At 36.8% G+C, this 20,701-nt stretch overlaps 1 protein-coding gene across 1 annotated transcript in view; it reads right to left on the reverse strand.

Moving 5' to 3' along the window:
- The window catches only part of LOC306661994 (sodium-coupled monocarboxylate transporter 1), a 51,189-nt gene that overhangs the window by 17,186 nt on the left and 13,302 nt on the right, over positions 1 to 20,701 (reverse strand). Inside the window, exons 4-10 of the mRNA XM_079141409.1 lie at positions 19,566 to 19,633; positions 18,434 to 18,588; positions 15,793 to 15,933; positions 12,776 to 12,905; positions 9,585 to 9,673; positions 8,590 to 8,702; positions 7,005 to 7,072 (exon numbers count right to left, since the gene is read on the reverse strand). Coding sequence (XP_078997535.1) covers positions 7,005 to 7,072; positions 8,590 to 8,702; positions 9,585 to 9,673; positions 12,776 to 12,905; positions 15,793 to 15,933; positions 18,434 to 18,588; positions 19,566 to 19,633 — 764 coding nt within the window. The remainder of the gene's footprint in view (positions 1 to 7,004; positions 7,073 to 8,589; positions 8,703 to 9,584; positions 9,674 to 12,775; positions 12,906 to 15,792; positions 15,934 to 18,433; positions 18,589 to 19,565; positions 19,634 to 20,701) is intronic.

Raw genomic sequence — 20,701 nt, forward strand, 5'->3', positions numbered from 1 at the left:
AACAAAATTGATAAACCTTTAGCCACACTAACAAAGAGAAGACGAGAGAAAACCCAAATCACTAAAATTCGGAATGAACAAGGAAATATCACTACAGACAGGATGGAAATACAAAACATAATTAGAAGCTATTTTGAAAATCTATACTCCAACAAAATAGAAAATTTCGAAGACATCAACAGGTTTCTAGAGACATATGAATTGCCTAAACTGAATGAGGAGGACATAAACAATTTAAATAGACCAATTTCAAGTACTGAAATAGAAGAAGTCATCAAAAGCCTACCAACAAAGAAAAGTCCGGGACCAGATGGGTTCTCAGCCGAGTTCTACAAAACCTTTAAGGAAGAGCTCATTCCAATACTTCTCAAAGTATTCCATAAAATAGAAGAGGAGGGAACCCTCCCAAACTCATTCTATGAAGCCAATATCACACTGATACCTAAACCAGACAGAGACTCATCAAGGAAAGAAAATTTCAGACCAATATCCTTAATGAACATCGACGCAAAAATTCTCAACAAAATTTTAGCAAATCGCATACAAAAACATATTAAAAAGATAGTGCACCATGATCAAGTGGGTTTCATCCCAGGGATGCAAGGTTGGTTCAACATCAGGAAATCAATAAACGTAATTCACCATATTAATAGACTTAAAGTCAAGAATCACATGATTATTTCAATAGATGCAGAAAATGCATTTGATAAAATACAGCACCCCTTCATGCTCAAAACACTAGAAAAAATAGGGATAGTGGGAACATTCCTTAATATTGTAAAGGCCATTTATGCTAAGCCCATGGCTAATATCATTCTAAATGGTGAAAAACTGAAAGCATTCCCCCTAAAAACTGGAACAAGGCAGGGATGCCCTCTTTCACCACTTCTATTCAACATCGTTCTTGAGACTCTGGCCAGAGCAATTAGACAAACCAAAGAAATTAAAGGGATACGAATTGGAAAAGAAGAACTCAAACTATCCCTGTTCGCTGATGACATGATTATATATTTAGAGGAACCTGGAAATTCCACCAGAAAACTCTTAGAACTCATAAGTGATTTCAGTAAAGTAGCTGGTTACAAGATCAATGCCCATAAATCCAACGCATTTTTATACATAAGTGATGAATCTTCAGAAAGAGAAATTAGGAAAACTACCCCATTCACAATAGCCTCGAAAAAAATAAAATACTTGGGAATCAATCTCACAAAAGAGGTGAAAGACCTCTACAATGAGAACTATACAACACTAAAGAAAGAAATTAAAGAACACCTTAGAAGATGGAAAGATCTTCCATGTTCTTGGATAGGAAGAATTAATATTGTCAAAATGGCCATACTACCTAAAGTGCTATACAAATTCAATGCAATTCCAATTAAAATCCCAATGACGTACCTTACAGAAATAGAGCAAGCAATTATGAAATTCATCTGGAAGAATAAGAAACCCAGAATAGCTAAAGCAATCCTTAGCAGGAAGAGTGAAACAGGGGGTATTGCAATACCAGATCTTCAACTCTACTACAAAGCAATAGTAACAAAAACGGCATGGTATTGGTACCAAAATAGAAAGGTAGATCAATGGTACAGAATAGAGGACACGGACACAAACCCAAATAAATACAATTTTCTCATACTAGACAAAGGGGCCAAAAATATGCAATGGAGAAAAGATAGCCTCTTCAACAAATGGTGCTGGGAGAATTGGAAATCCATATGCAACAGAATGAAACTAAACCCATATCTCTCACCATGCACGAAACTAAACTCAAAATGGATTAAGGACCTCGGAATCAGACCAGAGACCCTGCACCTTATAGAAGAAAAAGTAGGTCCAAATCTTCACCTTGTTGGTCTAGGACCAGACTTCCTTAACAGGACTCCCATAGCACAAGAAATAAAAGCTAGAATCAACCACTGGGATAGATTCAAACTAAAAAGCTTTCTCTCAGCAAAGGAAACTATCAGCAATGCGAAGAAAGAGCCTACAGAGTGGGAGAATATCTTTGCCAATCATACTTCAGATAGAGCACTAATCTCCAGAATCTATAAAGAACTCAAAAAACTCTACTCCAAGAATTCAAACAGTCCAGTCAACAAATGGGCTAAGGAAATGAATAGACACTTCACAGAAGAACATCTACAAGCAATCAACAAACATATGGAAAAATGTTCAACATCTCTAGTAATAAGAGAAATGCAAATCAAAACCACCCTAAGGTTCCATCTCACCCCAATTAGAATGGCGATTATCAAGAATACGAGCAACAACAGGTGTTGGCGAGGATGTGGGGAGAAAGGTACACTCATACACTGCTGGTGGGGCTGCAAATTAGTGCAGCCACTATGGAAAGCAGTGTGGAGATTCCTTAGAAAACTTGGAATGGAACCACCATTTGACCCAGCTATCCCACTCCTTGGCCTATACCCAAAGGACTTAAAATCTGCATACTACAGAAATACAGCCACATCAATGTTCATAGCTGCTCAATTCACAATAGCCAGACTGTGGAACCAACCTAGATGCCCTTCAATTGATGAGTGGATAAAGAAACTGTGGTATATATATACTATGGAATATTACTCAGCCATAAAGAATGATAAAATTATGACATTTGCAGGCAAATGGATGAAATTGGAGAATATCATGCTAAGTGAGATAAGCCAATCTCAAAAAGCCAAAGGACGAATGATATCGCTAATAAGTGGAGGTTGACACATAATGGGGGGGAGGGAAGGGTTAGAGTTAGGGTTAGGGAGGGGGGCAAGTATGGAGGAAGGAACTACTGTATAGAGGGTAAAGAGGGGTGGGAGGGGTGAGGGGAAGGGAAAAAAATAACAGAATGAATCAAACAACATTGCTCTATGTAAATTTATGATTACACAAATGGTATGCCTTTACGCCATGTACAAACAGAGAAACAACATGTATCCCATTTGTTGACAATAAAAAAAAAAAAAAAAAAAAAAAAAAAAAAAAAGGAAGAACTGACTTGGAGTTAAGATGACTCTGTGAGGACATCTCACTGCATACAATCAGGCCAGAGGCAAAGTACCGGGGGAAAAAAAAAGGGCAATCGCAATAAGAGCTAACAGCAGTGATGCTGGAGAAAAGCACACTCAGAAGCAGGTAATTCATTATGGTTAGGTGTGCTGGATAGGCCTGGAGCTTCTGTACCAGTTCATTCACTCATATAATAAAGGATGAGATCAAACTATTTTGACAACATGTATGCTCAAAGCTGCAGCCAATCAGAATGGACCCAAGCTTAGGGCTGAAGCAGGATTCTGGAGGGCTCCAGCTTTGCTCATTATCAACCTTTGTTTCTAGATAATGAGGAGGTGCAAAAGTCCCAGAGGAGGAGCCCACATAGTCAAAGAGTACTGAAGGTGATCAAATAAGTGGGTATTTATGTACCAATAGCTAAACAGGTAGATTCAAGCTGAATTTACTAAATGCCTACTGAAGTAGTCACAAGATGTCCCATAATCCTCCCCCTCATGATATTACAGACCACTTAGTAAAACAAACAAATCAAACACATAACAGAAATAAAGCATAACAATGGAGATGATAAAGGAATTGATGTCGCTCTGGTCACATTTAGCTCAAACTTAGCCAGGTAAGATAAAAGGTCTGTTTGAATAAATGACATTTAAGTTGAGGAATAAGTAAAACTTAGGCAGTTGAAGTAGAGAGGAAGGGTACTCTAGGCAGAGCTAGGTGCCCATGCCGGGGCATACATGCTAAAGATGGCAAAGTACACACCAAGTTCAGAAAGAAATCGTTCCAAAGATTGGCTATCTTCTCCATCACAATTGCCCAGAAGCAGAAGGGAGCTTTCCAACCCAAAAATATTCTCTGTAAGAATAAAGCTAACAAATGCTGCAGGGAGTAATGAACCCTTAGGGTAAAACAAAACAACAAAAAATAAACAAATTTAGGTTTTTCCACTTCTGAGAAGATACAGCAGACATATTTTTCTCTATTCCACTTCTTAATAAAGTTAAACATGCTGGATGCTACATATAAAATAAACATAAGAAGAACATGAAAAGAATCTGAAAGGTGGAGAAAAGGTGGACAGGCTACCTTGGGGCCTGAAGAGCAACCTGGTGAATTCTCTAAGTTTTCTTTTTTGCTTTATATACCCAGTCTTACAGTAAGGGAGTTAACCCAGAAAGAGCTCTAGGCACAGGAGAAAAAAAACTTCAACAAAATCCTGCCCTCTATAGACACAGGACAAGAAAAGGAGCAGCCTAGAAAGAAAACTTTTAGTCACCAAGTGCCGCTTTCCATTCAAACACCTCAGACTAAACTGTCACCCCACCTACACCCATACCACTAAAATCCAAGTAGGTTGCAGTGATTCCGTCCCCCTGCCTATAACAGGGTGCTCCTATGTTGGATAATGTCACAGTGGAGACATTAAAAGACAGAGAAGCCTAGTGGAGAATCAGGAATTTCACCAGGGCCCAGCAGGAACAAAGCCACCTCTGTCATGGTGTCAGTGGAGACTACCCTATCATGTGCTGGAGCTATGGATGGTCCTAGTTCACCAGCTTCCCCAGGGATGACTTCATTGTACATCGAAGATGAGTCTTAGAAACCACCTCAAGCAGTTCATTTCAACTGCATTCTTATAGGTTAGGTGATATCAAATATACTTGATCTTGGATGTGGTCCAACCAAATCAAATGGCTGTCGGTCTCACCAACTGTTTTTAGGAGTCAGGGGCTATAGAAACAGCAGTGGAAGAGGCCCAAGAGACTACTGGACAAATCCACCAGTAAAGGCCTTACCAGGAAGCAATGTACTCAGGTTTGGTGGGTTGGTCTGTGTGACCCTCCCAGGTATAGGTCAACAATGTTATCAGTGAAGTCATCTTCCAGTAGATGGAAAAGTTGGTGCTCAGCTATCTAGTAGGTGGGTGGATGGGCCCTTAAGTATAATCAGGAGGAATTCTTGCGGTCTGTTGCAGATGAGCCAGTCTGAGGGCACCCTTCGGAATTTTACTGCCAACAGAGGTTGCCCTGTCCTTTTTGCCCACGGCTGGATGGGTCTCATTTCATAGGCAGTGGGCCTGGGGAGGCCTGGAGAGTGGACCCTGGTGTTATAACTCCAGTTTCAAGACCTCCCCCGGCACAAACACCATCCTCCTCTTTGGAGACTGCCCCCGCTTACTGGGGCGAGAGTGATCTTAGTAACAACAGTGGAAGGTGTTGCCTGGTGGCAATTTCCACAACAGAGGCATGCACAGGAGGCAGCATTACACCAGAAAGCAGAATAAAAACCAACAGACTCACTGTGGAATGCTCTGCAGGGTTTCACAGATTTCTTTATCAGAGACAGTTCCTAGCTACTCTCAGTTCTCCCACAGAAATGGGTGTTAGTACTCACCAGCTCACTTCGTTATTCCATCCCAATTGCCAGTGGGTGGTCCTAGTTAACCACTTCCTCAAGGGTGATTTCTCCCTGTTTGTTCAATTTACCTTGAAGATGGGTCTTAGACACTCTTTGAAAGTGCTCCCTTTGTTTCTTTAGAGGACCTTATGACTAGTAGTGAAATTTGCCATAATAAACATTACCTGTTTGCACAGGCTAGTTTTTCTTCATGTATAAATACTAAATGTGAAGTTATTGCCTTTCATTTTTTAACCTTTTTATGTAGATAAAATGAAATATGTCATTTATACTAATATTCAGTTGGAATTCTATTGAGTAAACCATATGATGTCCTTTATCTGTTTTGTTTGTGACTTAAATACTGAAAAGACAACACATGAGTGATAAAGGGTCTTACAGTGCTCTTCAAGACAGCAAAAGAAAAAGAAAAGAAAAGAAAAGAAAAGATAAAACAATAACAAAAGCCAGCCTGTGGCATGGACCAAGTACACTTAGGGGCCAGACCAATTGCAAGAGTGTCCATCCAGAGTCCATCTCAGAGTCTAGGAGCTCCTCCCCGACTTCTTTTATCTGTATTCAGTCTGGATCACTTCCTGGGTGTTTCTTCCACAAAGGGAGTTGAAGCTACTCTTGCACGGGTAAGCTTTGTTCTAAGGTTTAGGAGACCTGCATCTGTGCTGAGGTGGCCTTGTCTCCTGGAAGTCCCTGAGCCAGGACTGGAAATTCCCAGGGACAGGTTGCGTCACACTGCTAAGTGACACACAGTATCCACCCTGCAAGACACTTGAGTGGGCCTATGGTTATCTTTAATCTTAATGTCACCATATGTCTTTTATAGTATGCTACACATACACACCTAGCATAACCAGGAGCTCCTCCCTGAGGTGCTAACTGAGGACAACTGGGAAACCTGGACTTCTACCTCCAAGTGGCAATAAGTACTCTCCCTCGCTCTACCGAAGTGGTGTCAGAGAAAGACAGCTAAGATAGACCATGTAAGATCCAAAGTCTCATCACATGGTACAAAAATTCAAGGTTACTATCAACATTCACTTTTTAAAGCAAGAACCAGGAAGATCGGAAAAGATTACAGACAATATGATTGAATTTACATAACATTCTTGACATGACAAAATTATTGGACTGGATAACAAAATGGTGGTTGCTAGAGGTCAAGGAGAGAGTGGGCAGCAGAGAAGCAGGAATGGTCGTGAAGGCCATTGGAGGGATCCTCATGGTGATAATTATTCTGTATCTTCACTGTACCAATGTGACTATCCTGGCTGTGATGTTGTCCAATCAAGAAGTTCCCATTGCAAGATGTTTGTGCAAGATATGACCATTGAGGGAAACCCAGCAAAAGAGATACGCAGTCTCTGTATTATTGATTACAACTACATGTGGATCTGCAGTTATCTCAAAATAGAAGGTTCAATTTCAAAATTTTTAATAAAATAAATTAGTCATCTCTATATCTTGATACATCCATGCATAGATATACATTTGGAAAGAAGTCTGGAAGGATGATCACAAGGACATTAAAAAAAAAATAAATTTAGTGACTAAGACTTTAACCTTCGGACGTCAGTTCTTACCTGTAACAAAGCTCCCATGAGTGATGCCAGAGCAGCCATTCCAATACACAGGACTCCATATAGCACACCTAGATGTATGATATAAGAGGCAGGGTAAAATTTTGACCCAGAGAGTTTGAATTGGTAATGGAATAGGCTACTGCATTTCTGAATCAAAGTGAGTAATGCGACTGAGGTGAAGAAAGGCCACACGCCTCGGAGTCAGCAAAACAAGGAAAGAGGTATTTTCCTACAAGATCAGCAGTGTACAAAGAGGACAAATAAAGTCCTTATATTGTGTCTCAGGATTAGTTGTAAGAGTAGATTATATAAGGAAAGAATCCCTGGAATTAACTACAGGGATTTTAAAACTAAGAACTATTGTGGCATTAATTTAATCCTCCATAAACATTTGTCTATAAAGGAAGGCTCAGGTCTCTGTGTTCAGCCTGCCAGAGCTCTGGTCTGGGCAACAAGGCAGGAGAGGAGAATCATAACACACCAGAAATTGGACTCTTCTGACCTTCAGCATTCATTTTCCTGGGAAGGGGCAATTCACACCATGGGGTAGTTTGAAATCTTAGGCCCTCAATTATAAAGGCACCCCCAAGCTTCTCCTGTTAAACTTGCAAAGTAAGGTCACTTCAAGAAAAATATATTTCCTCTTCTACCAAGTTATTGTACCCAAACTTCTTTATGGAAATTCTCAATCCACCACCAGTTGTGTCAGGCTGTGTAGGCAGTGGAATTTTTCTTCCTCTTTTGATTTTCAGTATTTCCCAAATTTTCTCCAGGTACATCTGTTGCTTTTAGAATTAGGGAAATATTATTCCCCCTGAAAACTTTTATTTTGAAAACTCCATCCAGCAAAAGTTACCTGAAATCAGTCTATATAATTTCCCATGCTCAAATTAAAAATATAGAAAAAAAGAATGGGAAATTTCTCATGATTTAAATTAATACATTTTTCATGTTTTGTTATCCTATCTTACTTATACTAATACCCATACCTTTGTGAAGTACATTACTTTAAAAGAATTCCTATTGCAATGATTTTTTATGCCTCTCAGTCCTAATATTAATAGTTCTAATACTAATAGTTCTAATATGTTTAGCTTCATTCTTCTCCATTTGATAGGTTATGAATAGTCATGATTATGGTTTGGAATACTCAAAATTATTGGAAAAACACTCAAATCATCTGTCCTGTTCTTGTCTATGATGTCCTTAAGGCTCATGCCTCAACATAATGAGTTCATAGAATCATTAAAAATGAATGAAAAAAAAAAAGAATGAAAGACATGTTAGCAAGTTGATTTGTCATTGATCATTATCAAGGAAAGCCAAATAGGACCCTTGTAAATTGTTCTGTGTGGTCCACTAGCAACTAAACGTTTGATGTATCTCCCAAATCTTGACTGCAAATGTGGTTGTGCCTGCATTAAGCCATAGGATACACACATGTGCACGCACACACACGCACACACACACACACACACACACATACACACTCAGAGGTACAATACTTCTTCATTGGAAAAGAATTTCTAGAATCTCAAATAATTCATCTCTGAGCGAAAATGGAATTGTGAAAATGGAAACTCACTCATTCCTTGGGAAATCCAAGACAGAGACCTTTCTGAGAGTGACCTAAAGCGAGGCTTGATCAGATCTTCCACAGTTACTGCTGCTAAGGCATTAATACTGGAAGACACTGTGCTGAAAGGGGAAAAATAATTTTAAGGCACAATACTTTAATTTTAAAAATACTTTTTGTGGGAATAGAAAATAAGGAAGCAAACTGACACTTCTAAAATGTAACCAGATTGCCATGTTAACATTGATGATCACAGCATCCTCCTTCTGGAAGCTGTTATCATCTAAGAATGATTCACACAACAACCACAGGTTGAATAATAAAAAAGAAAGGATAAGTTAATGTTTCCTCTATTTTCCAGTTAACCTTCTGTCTATAAAAAGAATTTACATATATTACTCAATATTATTATATAACAATGGTAAAATACATATTTTGTACATAAAACTATCTTTAATCCTCAGTAATATATGATCTAAATGTCAATATTATTAATTTCCTGAATCTTTTTATCAACATATGCTGTACATGTTGATGATAACAATCCCCTGAAGCAAACACAAGAAGAAAGTGCAATTAATAAGTTCAATAACAAAACACAAGACTCTATAGACAGTGAATATTATTCAACATGTAAATAAGCAATCTAATTCTAATTTGCCAGTTGACTATGCTTTAGCCACATGCATGCTTTAAACCATGACTTATAGGCACCAATTTTTGATAATCAGTGAAAGCTACCTTCAAGTGATCATTTCTATGACCCCATAGGATGTGAGATGGTATATTAGAGATCAGAAGCCTGGTTGAAAGTGGGATCTGATGACAAAGTGTACTGCTCCAGAGAGATAAGAGTCAGACCAAAAGAGAGGATATGTGGAGAAGTTTGCCTGTTTTGGGCCATCAGTGTCATGTTTAGAATGCAGCTTTATCACCCAAATTAACCGACACGAAAAGAAAGATGCCTATGGGAAATAACATGCTCATAGGGTCATAGTTCATACCTTAGTGTTCCACTGTAAGCACAGGCCACAAAAAGTCCAGGAACTCCTGGATAATCTTGCAAAATGTCCAGTACCAGATAAGGCATGAGCTGAAAAATTCCAAAATGTGCTCAAGTACTATTTGTTATTGAATAAAATCAATGAATACCTAATGCATCAGGGTTCTTTCAGAAATAGAAGAAGCTACTCCACATAACTGAAATTTTCAAGCACATAAAACTCTAATCGCTAACACTTAAAGAAACAAAAAGACAATCGTTAAGTAAACAAGCTTGTGGAGTCAAATAGATATGGCTTTGGTTACTTAATTTCTCTGAACCTAGGTTTCCCCGTCTGTAAAATAGGGGTAATATAATACTAACTCATAGAGATAATGTAAAGAGTAAGTTACATAATCTAGGTAGATCTTTTAGAATAGAACATGGAATATAATAAATGTTCAATAAAAGCAACTTTTATTCCATGAAAAAATAAGAGCCATTCTTAAGGAAACATTTTACACACATCCGTGTTTAAGAGAGTAGCATCCTCTTTATTTGATACCTCAAAGCTATTTAATTGAGTCACTGCTCAAGACTAAAGACCAAATTTGACTTGCACAAAGTGTGAAACATTGATGGATAGAGTGTGACCTCAGCAAATCCCTGAAACACTCTTCTTTACAGAAAGTTCTTGATACCAACTTGTTTTCTGATAATGTAAATGTTTAAAATAAATATTAAGTAAGGATGGACAGGTATGTGACTTTAGGACTGTACTACTTGGCCATGTTTCTGAAAAATTAGTTTTTGAATCAAAAGAGTCCTAAGTGGACAATTTTATAGAAAAGCATCCTTTTATTTGCATTGAGCCATTATTGATTACTTGTCCTACAGTGCAGAATAGAAGTCATGCTCTTTCTTGTCAGTTTCCATAGACTCTCTGATTTCTCTTAGCAATAGTATATGGATGAGAGATGGAAGAATTCCTGTTACTTTAGGAATGCTTTCTCTACTTTCTTCAAAGCTTATTAATTCTTTACTACCCCCTTAAAAAAAAGCACAGTGGTGCATGCCTGTAATTCCAGCAGTGGTGCATGCCTGTAATTCCAGTAGCTTGGGAGGCTGAGACAGAAGAATGGCAAGTTCAAAGCCAGCCTCCACAAAAGCAAGGCCCTAAGCAACTCGGTGAGAGCCTGCCTCTAAATAAAATATGAAATAGAGCTGAGGATGTGGCTCAGTGGCCAACAGCCTCTGAGTTCAATCCCCGGTACCCCCCCCCCCCCAAAAAGAAAAGAAAGTAAAGAAAAAAGAAATAGAACTTCTCCCTAAATGAAACCAAGGCCCAATTTTCCTAAGATATTTTTAAAAATTTAACTTCAAACAGTATTCCATCATATGCAAAAGTAAAGTATTTATCATTAGTATAATAATGAGGTCCAAAATTTTTTACCTTATGATCAATTTTCCCAAAAATTATCAGTAGGCTTCCTTCATACTTTGAATGATTCCCTCAGGTATAAGTAGAGTCAATGAGATAAGATTGCTTGTAGGAAAATAGTGAAATTATAACTAGGCACTAGCTGTGCTTGCCTGGGATATATATCATCAGTGAAGTGGATATATACCTTTGGTCTTCTGAGGATAAGGTTTGACATGATCATCCACTGACTCTGTCTAATTAGTATTGTATCTTCAGTGAAATGTTAATTAAATTCATTTTTTAAATTTTTTTTTTGTTGTAGATGGACACAATACCTTTATTTTATTTATTTATTTATTTTTGATGTGGTGCCAAGGATCAAACCTAGTGCCTCACACATGCTAGGCAAGCGCTCTACAACTGAGCCACAATCCCAGCCCCTGAATTAATTCTTAAATAACAACACTAATGGACTCATCTACTGGAGTTATGGAGAGGGGAGCTGTGTCAGCAAGAGCTCTCTAGATGCAGGAAGCAAGATGCCCTGAATATAGTCTATAACAAGTAGGCTCAAATGTAAGATGCTCTGGAGAATTTTTTTTTTTTTTTTTTGGTCCAGGGTAAGGGTAAGATATATTATAAACATTCTTTAAATCCCTATTTGTCCTCATGATACAAACCATAGATGATAAAGGTTGATAAAAATCAAAATGTTCTTAATCTGAAAGAACATCGTGTCTCCATCTTCAGAGTAGACAAGACCTTCAGAGGGACTGTTCGTCAAACAGGTCAAGTTAAGATGGGGTTGAGACATGCAGCTACAAGATGCTCTCATTTAATCATCCTACAAAGCTGCATTTTTTTTGAAGTAAATGATGTATTTGCATCCACATAAAATTTAGTTTATCTTCATCCAATGAGACCCTAGATGCTAGATGTATAAGAAAGTCTTAGTAAGGAAGTTTGGCAAGAAAACTGGCTTTTGGAATCAGGTACTCTTGGATTCGAACTCTAGTTACACTCTTTGATAGACAATGCGTGGCACTGAGGTTCTTGGGACTCCAGTGGCAGTCTGCCTGGGTTTAATCCTGGCTCCAGGTTTATGAGTTGGTTACCTTAACTCTACCTTAGTTTCCTCATCTTTGAAAAGGAGATAATCATAGTCCCTACCTGAGAGCACAGCTGTGAAAATAAAAAAATTAAAATTTATGTAAAGCACGTGTGGATAGTACCTGGCCCATGGTATTTGATAAGTACTCATAGTTATTCTTACTTATTAGCCTCTCTGAAATTCATTTTATCATCTATAAAGTTAGGATTACAGGGTTGTGAGAATTAAATGAAGCATGCAAAGATTTGGACACAGGATCTCATCAAATAATTAATACTCAAGCCATGTTCATTTATTAGATGTTTTTCTACCATTTAAAAACTGGAAGATAAACTGTTTATAAGTGAACAATCTAACAGTATCCAACAAATGTTCTACAGTACCATGATTTGTGTATTCTTTTTTCAACTATGTTTACATTTCTACTCCTCACCCTAAGTTATTTCTGTTTAACACCTGGCCTAAAATTTTTCCAGGTATTTCAACATTTTAACGTTAGATATGGCACTCTTCATTCTTACTTTATCTGCTAAAATAAATTTTGGCCAAATGCTTTTTGAAAGATGACTAGATTATGCCCATTTGCTGTATTCTGTGAAGACATGAACTCTTCTTCCCCCTAACAATATGCTTTCCAAATGTCTCTAATGCATGTATAAAAAAGACATTGGCACCAAACCTGGTCTGCTTCAGACACTTTCTTGGCTGTCCAAGGATCACAGTCATGGTACCTGGAATACAGGGCAAGCCCACAAAACACTGAGCAGAAGAGGATTACCCAGAGTCCCAAAAGATTGATGTAGAGAGACCTAAAGAAGGGAAAACAAAGACTCAAATTAAAATTGTAATTTCTATCTCCAAGATTAAGAAAACTGTTGCTTGAATCGGAGAGAGTGTCAAGCTTATATTCAACAAATGTACATTATTTTTTGGTTAACAAATTACTACTTTAAAAATTCTAGTCCAATCTTTTACTTCAACACATATCTGGAAATATTTATAACAAATGATGCTTCCATTGAATGAGAATAGCCTCCTGGTTGGAATTCCATGGGCATTGGTAGCTTTATAATGGTATCTAATTATACTAGTTTGGGTCCTTATGTCATGAAGTAAGTATTTTAATAGGCAACAGAGCAGTGAATATTACTCATTTTTCTTTTAAAAATAATGTAATTATAAACTACTAAAAATGGTTAGCATCTATATAGCTACTCACCAAACGTGTTTCAATGTATTCCATAAGACCACCCATTAAGTATGAAATAAAAACTTGTATTCCTTTGACAGGTTCTTCCAAGTCATGTTCAACATTATAACATTTGCTGTGTGCTCCAGGAGAGTTTATACTCAGCCCTTAGTATAAATACTAGTTCTGCATATGGAATCTTGAACAAGTAATTTAGACTCTGTGATCCTCAGTTTCTTCACTTATACCTAGAGATATATTGCCCATCTCACAGAGGTATAAGACTAAACAAAACAGTATACTTCATATAGCACAGTACTTGGCATATAATAAACACTTGTTAAAAGGTAGTTATGGCTATTATTGGTATGAATGTCATTGAATGCTTTGTCTTAATAATCAGTTGACTAGTAAGGATTTCTCTCCCCAAGATGGTTATGTTATCTTTCCCAATGGGTCTGGAATGGATAATGTCATTAGCTACCTTAGCTTGAAGAGTGTGTTATGCCCCTCAAAGTCATGTCTTCTTCTCTGAGGAGAGCCCACATCCAATAACTAGAGGATTCAGAGGTTTAAAGGCCCTGTCCCCTCACTCTAGCTTGGGAGCAATCTGAGGTCCTCAACTCCAGAGCTCCCCTGGTGGCCTCTATTGAAACTATATTACAGTCTACTCTCTCCCTCTGGCCAATCCTGCTTCCTGCCCTTCCCTTACATAGGTGGAGGCTCCCTAATATATTCTTCCATGCTAACCTTCATCTTAGAGTCTGCTTCCTGGAGAACCCATGCTGCAATAGGTACCAGACAACAAACAGATGGCTAGCTTTTCCCCTTAAATTCATTAATTTCACCATGTTTCCTTTTTGTCTAACAAAGTACATGTAACTATATCTTATCTCCAAATCATCAGAAAATTATACTCAGATACTCTAATGTTCATACACCTCCCTCACTCATATTTGAGTTTAATGCTGTTAGAACCATATTGTTTTATTAAACTTTAATAATATTCAAATAGCTCACTTATCCACATGTTATTGTCCCTTATCAATCAACATCAGTAGGCCTTGGCTTTTTGGCAGGGATTCATGCTTTCTGAAGCACAAGTATTAAAAAACAGGTGGAAAGGGGTCCCCTGGGCTCAGGTAGTTTTCTTGTTTAGGAGATTTATTGGGTTATTATGGAGGAAAATGATTCAGTTATAAAATTGGTTTCATGTTCTAAAAGAAACAGAAGAAGAGCTTTTACACAATTACTTTATGAGCAACCTCAATTCTAACACAGATTAGAAGTTCAACAGACTACTATATATATATATATTAATTATATTATTTCAAAACTTAAAATACCAGAATTCGTAAGCTCATTCTTTAAGGAATTCTATATCCAGTTATTAAATCCACCTTCACATAGACCTTTTGTTGTGGAGTTTTGCAAAGACTTAGATAGTTTCTAAACCAATTTACTCTGAAAAATTGCCTCCTGACCTGACACCTTTGAGTAGAAATAGAACTGCCAGGTTTCTTTTCCTACCCCAATTACCCAGTGCTCTTAATCTATTTAGAATTTTTAGGTCCCTAAATGCAAGTGAGGAAGTCAATCTTATTTACCAACACAGAGAATGAGGGTCACCAACATGATTTGAAGCCTCCAGAGAAAGACCAGCTGTCATCCTATAGTCTTTGCTCTAGCCAAGATGGGCTTGAGAGTCCCTGGCCCTGCTGGTCTTACTACCCTGTGCTTTTTTCTAGATCACCCCATCTACCTGTAATGCCTTCCCACCTTCTCTACCTGCGCAGATTATGATCATTCTTTACATCCATTCTGCCAAATCAACAGGTATCTCCCACCTACCCTCTGCCTTCACATTAAAACAGATGAAGTAGAAAAAGGAGTTAACACTTATTAGACCCCTACCACATGTGTGCCAAACACAGTATTTTATAAAACTTTCTATGAGATGTATGGTATTTCTTATACCCATTTCATAAAATCAGAAACTGAGACTCACAGAGACTAAGTAATTTGCCCAGGATCAAATAGTCAACTATTAGAGAAGGGTTATAAAGCCATGGCTGAGGTTGCAAATAAAATACAAGTTACTATATATACACTTTGGAACATTTCTTCTGATTGTTTCATGGTACTATTATATCTCTCTACTATTACTTCATTTTTATGTACTTGATATTATGTTCTCTTATGACAAGAGACAGTTATTTATAATTTTATTCCCTATACAACCTTATAGAAACAGATGCATAAGAAATGTTTATTTATTTAATAAGGTTTGTTTTACTTAATGTTTACATAAATACTTTAAAATATCTGATTTTAAACATACAATACCACTTTGTTCTGCTTGATCCTTTTCTAATCAAGAATATAATTTATCTCATGGAATTTCATGGCACTAAAGATTTAAACTTGAGCTAAATTTGACTTATGGAAGAGTTCCCACAAAGGCAATTGATGGTTATTAATGATTCATACACCATAGTTTGGCTTACATCTTTGCCTGGAATCTGCTTTTGCAGGAAATGTATCTCTGTACTTGAGACTGGTTGATACCATAGATGCTGGTCCATGTGAAAGTCCCTCCAATAATGATTGTCCAGAACGTGTGTCTTTGCAGAGGGTTAAAACTAAAGCTAAATGAAAAGAAGCAGAAAACAAATCTGAACTATTGGCAAAGGACTAAAGAAAATTATTCTAAATTATTTTTGGATATATATATATATATATATATATATATCTAGACTACATAGGGATGAAGAAATTTATTAAGTAATATAACAGAAATATTTCTAAATTAACTTCCATGAAATAAAAACTATTGTTTTAGGAGAGTTGGAAATTTGAGATAGGATTGTAGAGAAATGAATGTTCTGATCATTATGAGCATTTAGATAAATTTTTCTCCATGGTCTTAGTAAACTATTGCAAATTAAGTCTGCCAGCCTGCAATTACAGGACAGAGAGACACACACAGAGAGAGGTGTTCCTAAGTGCACCACAGCAATAAATACAGTACTGAAGTTACCACAAAACTAACAAATTTTGCATATACAATTACTCTTTTAGCACATGTACAGTCATAGTTCTAGTTTATATTCAAGCTCAAGAAATGCAGTTTAAAGGTTTTCATTTGCTAAAACTAACATATAATCATATTTTCTTAAACTTGTGTGCACAAAATAAATACTAATAGTTTAGAACTACTTTGTGACATATATATAAGTCCAAAATGTTGTTATGAAGAAAGCTTAACTTTCTTGTTTAAAATATCTCTTAACCCTTTTTAATATATTAGTGTGGAGGGAAGGATTCTATTCGTTTGAGACATATAATATGAATTTGAAAACTTTCTTCAAAATTAACTTTCATGGATACTTTGTAAAAATTACAAAATTCTGAAAACATATTTCAAATCTCATGTTTGAGATTAGTTGAGTAAAGTTTTGTGACTTTATGCATATTTGGGCATTTCTTTGGAAATATGAGAACCTCTATCCCATTGTCTAACATTTAATATCAAACTCTAAGAGAGTTGGTCCTTTCTCCCACAAAGCAGCTCCTATATTGGCTGATGGAAGTCAAGACCCAAAGTAATCAATAAGCTATCAGAGGGAAGTAAGACAAGATTTCAAACACCCAATTCTGTGATTTTCGTCCTTTTCTTCATTCATCTCAGAGCGACATTTTGTCCACCATATTCTGAAAACATTTCAGAATAGGAAGGAAAACTCTTGAGAAGTCTGAATTACAACAGGACTTTTCATTATTACTTAATGGCTGGCAATCTTCCAAGTTAAGGTCACATTTTATTTTTAAAAAATCTCTTATAAACTATCACTTCAATGCCAGAATATGTGTATTCTTTGTATAAAGTGACATTTATCTTGCAGAAAATCATTGGTTTCAGGGCTTGGGAATAATCAAATCTCCTAAGTATCCATTGTTTTCAGCTCCTGGCATCCTTCCCCACTCTTCTAGTGAGCACAACCCAGGTTTGCTTTGGGGAAACTCTCATTTCTTCATTATAGTCTAAATGGCTATCAGTCAAAATGCCTTGTTCTGATTTCATTTGGGTTGAAATAGCTAGATTTCCCATGATTCTTATTCATGTGTGTAAGTGTGCTGCTGATTGAACCTGGGGTCTTCCACATGTGAGGCAAGTGCTCTGCCACTGAACTACACACCCAACCCTTTTAATAATTTTTATTTTGAGCTGGGTGCGATGGTGCATGCCTGTAATCCCAGCAGCTTGGGAGGCTTAGGTAGGAGAATCTTGAGTTCATAGCCAGCCTCTGCAAAAGTGAGGTATTAAGCAACTCAGTGAGACCCCGTCTCTAAATAACATACAAAACAGGGCTGGGAATGTGGCTCAGTGGTCGAGTGACCCTGAGTTGAATTCCCAGTACCAAAAAAAAAAAAAAAAAAAAAAAAAGATTTTGAGACAAAGTTGTCCAAGATGTCCTTGAACTTGCAATCCTTTTGCCTCAGTCAGCCAAGTAACTAGAATTACAGGCATGTGCTACTGCACCTGGCTTCCATTGTTTTTGTTTTTTGGAAAACAGCACAGCTGTTTAAGACATATTATATCCTATGCTACACTGTCACTTGAGGAATCAGCCATAACTTTTCTAGTAAATTTTCTGGAAATAATATACATGTATATATACCTAAAATAATAATAAATAATAAAGATAATATATCATTTTAATATACTACATATTTCCAGGGTAATTCAAAAGAGAAACCATCAGCATTGCTTGAAAAGAAGAATGATCAAAAAGGAATCACTGTCTTTTAGTATTTGTCTCTTCAGAGACATTCTTTTCTTATTTTCCAACATCTCTTCCCTTATCACCTTACTTCATCTTTCAACCTGTTCCACACTTTGATTATCTGAAAGAAAATAATTTTTTTCTTTTCAGGAGGAAACATTATTCTAACTCCAGGCAACTAAGAATCAACCATATGACTATTTTAATCACTTATAAAACTGGTGAGATCCTTACACATTTCAACTTGCTATACCAAATCATTAGTTGTTTGTTAGTTTGTTTTCTTACATAAGCCTACTATTTCAATACAGCAAAAACAAAAAGATGTGTTCTGTTAATCAAGAGGTAAACAGCAACTTACTTCCAGGGGTGTAATCTTCCACCATTATAGGCATCATTTAAAATCACATTGATACCACCTTGAATTATTGCAGACTGTATAATCACAGATGCAAATCCAGCCACCATGATTCCAACTTGGAAAACATCTGTCCAGATAACTGCTTTAAGACCACCCTTCAAGGGAAAATTGTATTGGGATTAATGCTTCTGTCAAAATGATTAAGCATCTACATACTTATACACTATGGTGCATGAAAATGAGGCAAAATGGATTATGAACAAGAAATGCAAGAGATGATCAGGTTGGGAGAACCGTTAAAATGAAGGAAATATTTAACCCAAACTTTCAGGCATAAGCACAGGCAAAGACAGAAAGTTCTCCCAGTAGTGAAAACAGCTAGGGCATAGCATAGACTGGTCATACTACATGGCCTGTGAATGTGACCAGATATTTATTTTAGAGTGAAGTGAAGTGGTGTTGAGAGATTGCTAGGAAGCAAATTCAGAGTAGAATTGCATAAGTCAACACAGTGGATTTTATCCTAGAAGCAGGGTTGATATACAATCAGTATGCACCTATATTGGTTGTTGAACTACTAAAATCCTTTTCCACAAGCCACTGCCACAAACTTTCCAAATGTCCCTTTCCAGCCCCTATTACTCAGGCTTAATAAACCCCTGCCTAAGGACCACATCTTCTACACTTTTCAACAACTAAAGGGTTAATATCTAGAATACCAAGGACCCCATAAAGTTTGCATCACTGCTAAGGATCAGCATCCATGATAATGCCAGTGTCCTACCATAATGTTTCTTACATATTTTGTCACTCCTCCCTATGGACAATGGAAAGTTATCACAGTTTTCTGTGTTGAGAAAAGCTATCATTTGGGAGCAGTAAGGAAGAATCAGGAGATAATAGGGACCAATACCATGGTTTTTATGAAAGAAAAAATTTTCAGTTATAATCCATGTTCTACAAAGGATCAAATTTTACCCAAGCCAAATGTTTCTAACAAAAGTTATACTGTGGTACATCAGGAGCAAGAGAGTAAGTATGAACAACCAGATCGCAGCATTCAACTACTAGAAATTTCACTTTTTCAAATCAAGTAAATAGATTGAAAGGGAAAATAATGTTTTTCACTTACCAGTGTGCAGTAGAATGTGCAGACCACCCCTGTTGCCACTACTGTACCCCACAGATTAAATCCTGTGACTGTAGAAGAAAAGAGGATGCATATGTAACTGAAATATGCATAACAAAAAATCTTCTCAAAAATTATCAGGGAGGAACATGATCTCATTGATTAAGCACCTACCTTTATACCCACTTGCCTAAAACTAGGGCAAAAGCTCATGTCATACAAACATATTGTATTTGATGAGTTAATGGACATGGTTAAGGTTTCTACTCTCAGATACCAAACACAGATCCAACATTTCCTAAATTAAATATGTGGAAAAGCATTTATGTTGTAGCTAATCTAAGAAACTGATACTGTGGAGTAGTTGTTCAGACTGAAAGGGGTCAAAGGATATTTACTATCTTTCCCCATTAGCCATGGTTCAGATAGATATAAAATTCTGCCAGTCCTTGAAAGATACATGCTAACTAAAGTGGGACTTATATGGAGAAAAGTCTATATAGTTTGATACTATTTATCTGAGAAGTGATTTTTAAATGGAAGGATAAATCTAAAACAAACAGAAAAGTTAGTTACCACTGGGAAAGGAAGGAAACAGGGTAGAGGAGACAAGAATAGAAGTTTGACTTCTCTACACATATTTTGGTGTATAGATTTGACTTTAGAACCGTGTACATATTCTATATAATTATAAAAAAAATTTAAAAAAGAAACTCCTTAAAAGCAAGAGAAAATTAAATAAATTGAACCTATCTGTATATCAAGTTTGTGACATAATCACACAGAGAGCACTATGTCACAAGACTTTAAAACAGTAATTTTTATACATACCTATTGGGACACACTCTAAGGAAAAAAAGAACTACAAAGAAAAATATTTAATCATTTTTTTTTGCCATCACATTATTAGTTATGACATTGGAATTGCTATTCCAAAACTATGTCCTCAATAGTTCTCAACTTTGCACAATAAAATCACCAGAAGATATTTTAAATCCCAATGATTGCGTCATCGATGAGCCAATTAACTCAGAATTCTGTGGTTGGAGATCCAGACATCAATATTTTTTAAAATCCCCCAAGGAGTCCAATGTGCAGCCAAGGCTGAGAAATCAGGAGACAACCTGAAGAGACCTCTG

The sequence above is a fragment of the Sciurus vulgaris genome (genome assembly GCF_902686455.1).
Source record: "Sciurus vulgaris genome assembly, chromosome: 5".
Classification (NCBI taxonomy): Eukaryota; Metazoa; Chordata; class Mammalia; order Rodentia; family Sciuridae; genus Sciurus; species Sciurus vulgaris.